Source organism: Nipponia nippon, unplaced genomic scaffold (genome assembly GCF_047370975.1).
Source record: "Nipponia nippon isolate SJK-2023a ecotype South Korea unplaced genomic scaffold, ASM4737097v1 scaffold_5, whole genome shotgun sequence".
Lineage (NCBI taxonomy): Eukaryota > Metazoa > Chordata > Aves > Pelecaniformes > Threskiornithidae > Nipponia > Nipponia nippon.
In genome coordinates, this window is record NW_028262369.1 from 89,431,986 (window position 1) to 89,441,825 (window position 9,840).

A 9,840-nucleotide genomic window follows, 5' to 3' on the forward strand; every position below is an offset into this window, starting at 1 on the left:
TTCAGTTTCTGGGCTTTTTTGATTAAATACAATTGTTCAGAGAAGACCTGGTCAGTCTTATTTCACACAGATGGCCATCTTTCTGAGGCCTTAAAGACTCAGAGCTCGCCAATTGCTTTATTCAGCTCATCTTTTTCATAGAATGATTTGGGATGAAAGGGACCTTTAAAGGCCATCTAGTCCATCCCCCTGCAATGGGTAGGGACATCTGCACCTAGATCAGGTTGCTCAGAGCCCCATCCAGCCTGGCCTTGAATGTTTCCAAGGATGGGGCATCTACCACCTCTCTGGGCAACCTGTTCCTGTGTTTCACCACCCTCATGATAAAAAATTTCTTCCTTAGATCTAGTCTGAATCCACCCTCCTTTAGTTTAAAACCATTACCCCTTGTCCTGTTACTATTGGCCCTGCTAAAAAGTCTGTCCCCATCTTTCTTGTAGGCCCCCTTTAAGTATTGAAAGGCTGCAATAAGGTCTCCCCACAGCCTTCTCTTCTCCAGGCTGAACAAGCCCAGCTCCCCCAGCCTTTCCTCATAGCAGAGGTGTTCCATCCCTCTCATCATTTTCATGGCCCTCCTCTGGCCCCGCTCCAACAGGTCCATGTCCTTCCTGTGGTGAGGACCCCAGAGCTGGATGCAGTACTCCAGGTGGGGTCTCACAGGAGCAGAGTAGAGGGGCAGAATCACCTCCCTCGACCTGCTGGCCACGCTGCTTTTGACGCAGCCCAGGATACGTTGGCTTTCTGGGCTGTGAGAGCACATTGCTGGCTCATGTCCAGCTTTTCATCTATCAGTACCCCCAAGTCCTTCTCCTCAGGGCTGCTCTCAATCCCTTCATCCCCCAGCCTGTACTGATACCAGGGATTGCCCTGACCCAGGTGCAGGACCTTGCAGGACCTTTTTTCAGAAAGATGTTCACAGGAGACCAGAGCAAAGGACACTCTCCATCATCTATCAGCAGTCCTGGCTAACCAGGGAGGTCCCAGATGACTGGAGTTAGCGAATGTGACATCCATCTACAAGAAGGGCCGGAAGGAAGATCTGGGGAACTACAGGCCTGTCAGCCTGACCTCGGTGCTGGGGAAGGTCAAGGAGCAGATCATCCTCAGTTCCATTATGCGGCATTTACAGGACAACCAGGAGATCAGGCCCAGTCAGCATGGGTTTATGAAAGGCAAGTCCTGCTTGACCAACCTGATCTCCTTCTATGACAAGGTGACCTGCTTAGCAGATGAGGGGAAGGCTGTGGATGTTGTCTACCTGGACTTTAATAAAGCCTTTGACACCATTTCCCACAGCATTCTGCTGGAGAAGCTGGCTGCTCATGGCTTGGATGAGCGTACGCTTCATTGGGTAAAAAACTGGCTGGATGGCCGGGCCCAGAGAGTGGTGGTGAATGGAGCCAAATCCAGTTGGCGGCCGGTCACAAGTGGTGTTCCCCAGGGCTCACTATTGGGGCCCGTTCTATTTAATATCTTTATCAACGATCTGGACAAGAGGATCGAGTGCACCCTCAGTAAGTTTGCAGACAACACCAAGTTGAGTGGAAGTGTCGATCTGCTGGAGGGCAGGAAGGCCCTACAGAGGGATCTGGACAGGCTGGATCGATGGGCCGGGGCCAACTGTGTGAGGTTCAACAAGGCTCAGTGCTGGGTCCTGCACTTGGGTCACAACAACCCCATGCAACGCTACAGGCTTGGGGAGGAGTGGCTGGAGAGCTGCCTGGCGGAAAAGGACCTGGGGGTGTTGGTCAACAGCCAGCTGAACATGAGCCAGCAGTGTGCCCAGGTGGCCAAGAGGGCCAATAGCATCCTGGCTTGTATCAGGAACAGCGTGGCCAGCAGGACCAGGGAGGTGATAGTGCCCCTGTACTCGGCACTGGTGAGGCTGCACCTTGAGTGCTGTGTTCAGTTTTGGGCCCCTCCCTACAAGAAGGACATTGAGGTGCTGGAGCGTGGCCAGAGAAGGGCAACAAAGCTGGTGAAGGGTCTGGAGCACAAGTCTTATGGGGAGCGGCTGAGGGAGCTGGGGTCATTTAGCCTGGAGGAGGCTGAGGGAAGACCTTATCGCTCTCTACAACTGCCTGAAAGGAGGCTGTAGCGAGGTGGGGGTCGGTCTCTTCTCCCAAGTAACAAGGGATAGGATGAGAGGAAACGGCCTCAAGCTGCGCCAGGGGAGGTTTAGGTTGGGTATTGGGAAAACCTTCTTCACCGAAAGGGCAGTCAGGCAGTGGAACAGGCTGCCCAGGGAAGTGGTTGAGTCCCCCATCCCTGGAGGTATTTAAGAGATGGGTAGACGTGCTGCTTAGGGACATGGTTTAGTGGCGGACTTGGCAGTGCTGGGTTAACGGTTGGACTTGATGATCTTAAGGGTGTTTTCCAACCTAAACGATTCTATGACTCTGTGACTATCACTCCAGCCAACTCTTAGCCTTGCATACATCAACCTGAAACCAAGCAGCCTTTTGGGAGTCACCCTGAGAGCCAAAGCAGAGGGAAAGCCTCGGGTCACATCAAACCCTCCCTGCGGCACCGGTTTCTGCTTCCCTGTGGGCCGAGCGGGTGCCGTCTGGGCAGACCAGGGCAGGCCCTGAACGCAGCTCCTGCACAGGGGCCCCCTGCCCTGGGGGGCCGGGGCCGGGGCCGGGGCCGGGCCCGGGCCCGGGGTGGCGCGGGCTGGGCCTCACGCCGTGGGGAGCTGGGCAGGGGGGGATCTGGGCCCTCTGCCGTGCGGGGCTGGGCCGCACAGCGCGGGAAGGGGGGCCCCGGGACGGCCCGGCCCCGCGGGAATGGCTCCCGCCGTGGCCGGGCTCTCCCCCACCGCCCGCTCCCCTCAAGCGCCCGCGCTCCGCCCGCGCACGCGCACAGCGCGCACCGCCCCCTCCCCCTCCCGCGCTGCTGCGTCATCTGCCGGCGACGCGGCAGCGGCACGCGAGGGGGGATGGCGGCGGCGGGGTGCGTGGCGGCGGCGCTGCTAGAGGCGGGCGCCCTCCGCTTCGGCGACTTTGTGCTGAAGAGTGGCCGGGCCTCCCCCGTCTACATCGACCTGCGCGGCCTCGTCTCCCACCCGCTCCTCCTCCGCCAGGTGCGGGGCCGGGGGTGGCGACCCGGGGCGGGGGGCGAGTGGCCGGGCCCTGCCTGGAGTGCCGGGCGGCGCGGTTCGTGGAGGCCTCGGGGGTCTCTGCCTCTGGCGGGGTGAGGGGTCTCCTTTAGCTAAAGCAGGGGAGGAGGCACCGGAGGGCCTTTCCCGGGGCGGGGGTCGCGATTTACGGCCTCAGGCTGCGCCAGGGGAGGTTTAGGTTGGGTATTAGAAAAAACTTTTTCACCGAAAGGGCAGTCAGGCACTGGCACAGGCTGCCCAGGGAAGTGGTTGAGTCTCCATCCCTGGAGGTATTTAAAAGACGGGTAGACGTGGTGCTCAAGGACATGGTTTAGTGGTGGACTTGGCAGTGCTGGGTTAACGGTTGGACTCCATGATCTTAAGGGTCTTTTCCAACCTTAACGATTCTATGATTCTGTCTGCTGGCCTTGAGCCCGCTGCGTGCATGCCTCGGGCTGTCTGCTCACTAGGGACAGCTGCTGTCAGTGTAAGGGAGGGAGTTTTTCATGCGTTTACTTTGCTTCCCATGGTAACGCATTTGTTCAGTCACGTTCATGCCAGTCTGACTCTTAAAAATGTTTGGTTTCCAGGTTGCAGATCTTCTCTTTCAAACAGGCGAAGACGCAGGTCTCCAGTATGACTGCGTGTGCGGTGTCCCGTACACAGCACTGCCCTTGGCCACGATCATCTGCTCAGAAAATCAGATTCCAATGCTTATACGGAGGAAGGAAGCAAAAGACTATGGTAAAACCTTCAAATCAAGAATTTGTGTCCACTTGTTGTCTTGTTTGGGAAATGACTATATATTTGTAGTTCTTTTGTAATGTGCAGCATCTCCATTCCAGTTTAAGGTTACCACTCCAATTCAAAAAGCAGCCCCCTTTCCCCCTAAAACCTACCTACTGCAGCATCCCAACCTGATTAGGCTCTCCCAGCTGGTTGGTGATTAGGCTGTAGCCTGAATCCTGCTGGTTTGGAGACTCTTGGGGTGGGTGTTTCTTTGTTTTCATTTGTGGGTGGTTTTTTTTTTTTTGTTTTTGTTGTTTCTTTTGTTCAGCGGTGTCTTTTTTTCTTTGGCACCATTACCATGGTTCTGGGTTACTGGCCTCTTCCAGAAACCAAGATTTGTAACTCAGTTTCTCTGATATGCAGAGACCAGTGCCACATTTCACCCCCAATCAGAACTTTTTGCATATTGACTCCAAGAGGAACCTTTCTAGTCTCTTCTTCTTTTACCTCTCAAACCCCTTTGTCTTTCGTATCCTATAGTCCTGTAATCAGTGGGCAGGGTGGACCAGGTGAGAAGCAGTTCTCTACCCAGTGAGCCATTTATTTGAGTTTGATAAAGGAAGGGGGAGAGAAGACTGAAGCATTAACCTACCATAGCAACTGGATGTCTACATGTGATAAGAGCTAAGCTCTTCCAACAGTATTTAATTAGAAAGTATGCTTGTCACAACTAAATGTTACTCCAGTGTTAGTGTGCCAGGCATGAAAATGTTTGCTGTTCCTTCTTGTGAAGGACAAGCCAATTGTGACAGCGATTAACTGCCTGGCACAAGGTTTCTGGTGTCACGTGGATTGCGAAGCTGTACATACACTTGTTCTCTAGGCTGTCATGGTCTAAGCACCACACTCCCTGCATAATGTTCTCCTGCTGCTCACTGCTTCCTGGGAAAGCTAGGCATCCTTTGTTGTTGGCCCCCAGGAGGCCTTTCATGGACGTGTGCCTGTTGTTGGTTAGGGCAAAGGCATCTGGGGCTTTACTCCTTCTAATTGTTCTAACAGGCATATTAAGCGCAGAATACTGCCTGTGGAAAACAGGAAATATACTGAAGAGTACCAACAACCTGGCTGCTTTAAAGATGTTTTAAATAACCGGAGAAAATAGTTCTGTAATTCTGAGCATTCAATTCATGGCAATAATAAACTGCTGTAGTCATCCACAGATTTAAATTTGTGCAGTTAACAATATGTCAGTATTGTTAATGGAACATAACTTCTGGAAACATAAAGAAGTATTTTATTGAGTTGGAGAAGTAACAATCTTTATGAATTGAATTACAAGTCAGTGACTGAGCTGTAGTAACAACTGTGATAACTGCTTTCAGGTAATAACTAAACAAATTACCTCTCCGTACTGACAGTGAATGTGAAATTCCTACTCTCCTGAAGTCCAGTTTCATTGGACCTCAGGATATGCTGCACCATATGCTTGTATGTGGAACAAATATGATATTTACATTAGCATAGCAAGTTAAATTTTTGATATTTTTAAGGGTTTTGAGGGTCTTCTAAACTTTCTTCATTTAGTGGAGCGTTTGCCTTTTATTTTTAAGGTACTAAGCGGCTGGTAGAAGGCACCATTAATCCAGGAGAAACATGCTTGATCATTGAAGATGTGGTAACAAGTGGATCTAGCGTACTGGAAACTGCGGAGGTTCTTCAGAAAGAAGGATTAAAAGTCACAGACGCCATAGTGCTGTTGGACAGGGAGCAGGGTGGCAAGGCCAGGTTAGAGGAACGTGGAATTCGTCTGCATTCTGTGTGCACATTGTCTGGGGTGTTGGAGATTCTCCAGCAGCAGGGAGAAGTGGCTGTTGAGATGGTTGAAAAGGTGAAGAAATTCATTCAGGGGAGTGTGTTTGAGCCAGTGGCTCAGAACGGTCCCGCTCCCGTGAAGAGACTATGTAAAGAGCTGAGCTTCAGCGCTCGTGCCGAGCTGCCTGGGGTGCACCCTGTTGCAGCCAGGCTTTTTGCACTCATGGAAAAGAAGCAAACGAACTTGTGCCTTTCTGCTGATGTCACCAGCTCCAAAGAGCTGCTGCAGTTAGCTGCCATCCTGGGCCCCAGCATTTGTATCCTGAAGACTCATATAGACATCCTGAATGATTTCACCCAAGAGGTAATAAAGGAGTTGAGAACACTCGCAGATCGACATGAATTCTTGATTTTTGAAGACAGGAAATTTGCAGACATTGGAAACACGGTGAAACATCAATATGAAGGTGATTATCATCAACCTCAATTTACTGTAACTTTGCTGCTGGTGTGTGTAACTGCAGCACTGGCACAGGTTGCCAGGAGAGATTGTGGAATCTCCAGCCCTGGAGAATACTCAAGGGGACAAGGCACTGAGCAACCTGATCTAGCTTTGAAGTTAACTCTGCTGAGAGGGCATGACCTCCAGAGGCCCCTTCCAACCTTAATCTTTTTATGAATCTATGGTTGTGCTCAGTAAGTACTTCTGAGTAGTTGTTTGCCATGAGAAAACGCAGCATGGCTTCTTAAGGCAGCCTGCTGTTGTATGCTTGTGTGCTTGTTACGGCTTTTATTCAATATTGCATCTGCAACTGTAGAACCATTTTTTTCTGGTCCCTATGTCCCATATGATCTGCATGCTGTATGGAAAGGTAGCACCTGTGACAGTGGATTTCTAGGTTACCATAAATGTCTCAGTGAATATTAAAGGTGAGATACTAAGAAGCATTTGTGAAAAGTAAAACTGAGAGATTACAGTTTGTGGTTAGGCAGCTGTCGGAACTGTCTGATGAGACTGAACTTGTAACTGTCAAGCTTCAGTAGTAAAACTGTCTTTTAAAATGTGAATGATTTAGCGTGCAGCTTGTTTTGTTTAACTCGTGTTTCTGTTTAATACATTTCTAATGACATTTTGCTTATGTCTTCCTGTCCTGTTCTCAGGTGGTGTGTTCAGAATCGCATCCTGGTCAGACATCGTTAATGCCCACGTGGTTCCAGGCTCTGGAGTTGTGAAAGGTCTGAAGGAAGTAGGTCTTCCTCTCCAGCGTGGTTGTCTTCTGATTGCCGAGATGAGTTCCCAAGGGTCACTTGCAACGGGTGAATACACAAAAGCTGCAGTAAGTAGGCAGTCTTGTTTCAGGTTAAAAGCCTGTAAGTGTTGTGACAGGGAGGTTTTGTGTGCTTCTAATGCTTGCACTTCCAAAAGTCTCTCCAGCTAACTATTACAGGTGGGTTTTTTGCTGTGGAGACTCAGGAATCTGACAGTGTGGTGTTTAAAGGTTGCAGCTGTAGGCTAGTTGTGTGAGGTGGTTGGAGTTCACACTGAATTCTAGTAAATGTGCCAAGTTTGCTATTAGTCGTCCCCCCCCCCCCTTTTTTTCCCCTTAGGCAATAAATTTCTAATTAGTTTAAATTCATTAATTGTATTTATAACGTAGAAAGAAACATAACATTCATGTTCCTGGCTGCAAGTGCAGAAAGATCAGCGAGGGGTGACTTTATATTGGTAAATCAAGACCAGGTGTTTCATACCCCTGCCTTGCACAACTTAATGTGTTTAAAGGCTGGATGAGAGATTGCTCATCAAGCTTAATTTTAGGTATATCGCTTGTAACTGTTTACTGATTTTCTTCAGGTACAGATGGCTGAAGACAACTCAGATTTTGTTTTTGGATTCATATCTGGATCTAGAGTTAGTAATAAACTGGAATTTCTTCACTTAACTCCAGGGGTGCAGCTGCAAACTGGAGGTAAGTTTTTCTGAAATATATATAGTCTGTTTTTAAATACAGTAAGTGATCTAGCCTTCAGTCGAAAAGTGGTCTCTGAAGAGGGTTTGATTGCTGATTCTCTGGTGAGAGGAGTCTGCGTTTGCCATTGTAGGCTGCCTTCTGTATTTCTGGGTACGCTGATCCCTTTCCTGGGAGCAGGGAAAGGCAACCAGCAGGCTGCACAGCTTGCTTTGTGTGCTGAGGTCTGTGCATACCATAAAGCACAGTCTTAAAAACTTGTGAAATGTCGTCAGATAGGTGTTAGGTTAGATGTACAACTACTCAGTAGGAGTAGAAAAAAAGATTTTAACAAATACAAAATTCTAACTGTAACACTGTTGATACTGATATAGATGCAGTAGCCAATGAATTGGAATTCTTATACTGACTAAACAGGTTATCACTGAACCAGGTAGGGGAGATGTGTTTCTCTGCAATAATAATTCTTATGAAAACTGAAGTGAAATCACAAGCTTTTATGTGAATGTTTGGGGGTTTTGCTTTTTTTAAGAAGGCTAAGGCTTATTTCAGTAATCCTGATGGATGCTTCTTTGCGCAATTGTTCTATCTATCATGATTGGTAAATCATGAAAAAGGAGGGTGATCCCTGTCAAATTTGATCTGGGTTTGTTAGTTGGAGACACAGTTTCTAGTTATGCTTGTGGATTGTTAGGGTGAGAGCTGGAACAGCATACTTCTCTGTTCCAGCACCTCTTTGAAGCTTTTCAGTAGATACGATTTTGTACAAACTAAAAAAAAAAAAAAAATGGTGTCTCTATTTCAGGTGATAACCTCGGACAGAAGTACCTGAGTCCCAAGGAAGTTATTAGTGACAAAGGTTCAGATATCATTATTGTGGGACGTGGCATCTTGTCAGCTTCGGACCGTCTTCAAGAAGCAGAGAAGTACAGGAAGGCAGCTTGGGAGAGCTACATAAGCAGACTTGGTATTCGTGCAGAAGACTGAAAGCAGGCCACTTTCCTAGTAAATAAGCAAAGCTGATGGAGCTGCAATCATCGTGAGACTTCCAGTTAAATACATAGACACTTCAGCCAGTAGAAAACTGCCCTTTTGGAGAAAAATCTGTTACTAACTAAATTACTTTTAATCGCAAACACACAGATCAAGTTGTGCATGCCATGGTTGTTTTTTTTAATATTTGAATGTATGAAACCAAAACTTCATGCCTAGTTTTTAGCCTTAATAGCTTTTCTCTGCTGAAAAATGTTGCACAAAACACTCCAAGGGTATTTGGTTGGCTGTTGCTGCTTTTGTTTCTTTTCCCCACCTTCAAATTCCTTCTGGCTGTGGAAACAGTGTTTTACTGTTCTTAATAAACTTAACCTGCAGACTTGACCTGCTGCCCCACTCTCACAGGATTACTCAGCTCTGCTATTTCCAAGGAGCAAGTATGGGTCTTAATCCTACACTCTGAAATTGAATAATGTGGTGTTTAATAAATACTTTTTTGCTACTGTTTTCCTTTCATTGGATCTGTAAGTCATCTTCTGTGGCAGTGTGAAATACTGTTTTCAGAACCCCAGTATTACAAAAACTCATTCTAGCATGTTTGTGATGGTTACTCATGATTCTGTTTACAGGAGCTACAAAGAATTTGTGAGAGCAACTAGTTGTCCTGTGCTTAATTACAGTGGAGCTGTTGATTCCTCTAATGAGAAACAAATATGTACTTTCTGTTTATTGACTTTTTGTGACAGTAGCTGGAATATTTCCAGGAATTACTTTCCACTCTTCATGATGAATAAGGAGAAGCAGAAATATCTTGTATGATTGGTTTTGATTAGAAAGAATGGAATAACCTTAAATGTATCTAGTGTATGTGTGGTGGAAATGGGCTTGCGTTTTCGTTGCTATTGAGAAGGCAAAAACAAATGGTCATGCAGTTCTAGACTGTTGCTGTTCCTGTGCTGATGCAAAGCACACCAGAGAAAGCCGGGTCCCTTTGTTAACACGCTTATCTGTAGACTATATAGAACAACTATATGTAGTGAGAAGAGGTTTTTTTGACATTAGTACTGCACTCTTCACTACACCTTTCAAAATAGGAGATTGGAGTTAACGCTGAAGTTCAAAAGGACAGTTTTTGTTGATTGGTGGTTGGATTAATCTATGCAGAGCGTCTAAGACCAAGGGATGCAGGCTTGGATCTGAGGGCTTTGCCTTACGCTTCTTGTATTTGTGACACTGTGC

The 9,840-nt window shown here is 47.7% G+C and overlaps 1 protein-coding gene across 1 annotated transcript; it reads left to right on the forward strand.

Annotated features, from left to right (window-relative positions):
• The first annotated feature begins 2,905 nt into the window (after positions 1 to 2,905).
• On the forward strand, positions 2,906 to 9,108 carry UMPS (uridine monophosphate synthetase). The gene is made up of 6 exons (XM_087732299.1): positions 2,906 to 3,082; positions 3,688 to 3,841; positions 5,437 to 6,105; positions 6,800 to 6,975; positions 7,494 to 7,608; positions 8,414 to 9,108. Exons 1-6 carry the CDS (start codon positions 2,939 to 2,941, stop codon positions 8,593 to 8,595), a joined length of 1,440 nt encoding a protein of 479 aa, XP_087588425.1. The 5' UTR covers positions 2,906 to 2,938; the 3' UTR covers positions 8,596 to 9,108.
• Positions 9,109 to 9,840: the final 732 nt, after the last annotated feature.

Bases quoted from the DNA above. Each gene is read 5' to 3' on its own strand.
- UMPS (XM_087732299.1), top strand. From the start codon at position 2,939: ATGGCGGCGGCGGGGTGCGTGGCGGCGGCGCTGCTAGAGGCGGGCGCC. The intron at 3,842-5,436 runs GTAAAACCTTCA...TTTATTTTTAAG, and splicing joins GAAGGAAGCAAAAGACTATG to GTACTAAGCGGCTGGTAGAA. The intron at 6,976-7,493 runs GTAAGTAGGCAG...GATTTTCTTCAG, and splicing joins GTGAATACACAAAAGCTGCA to GTACAGATGGCTGAAGACAA.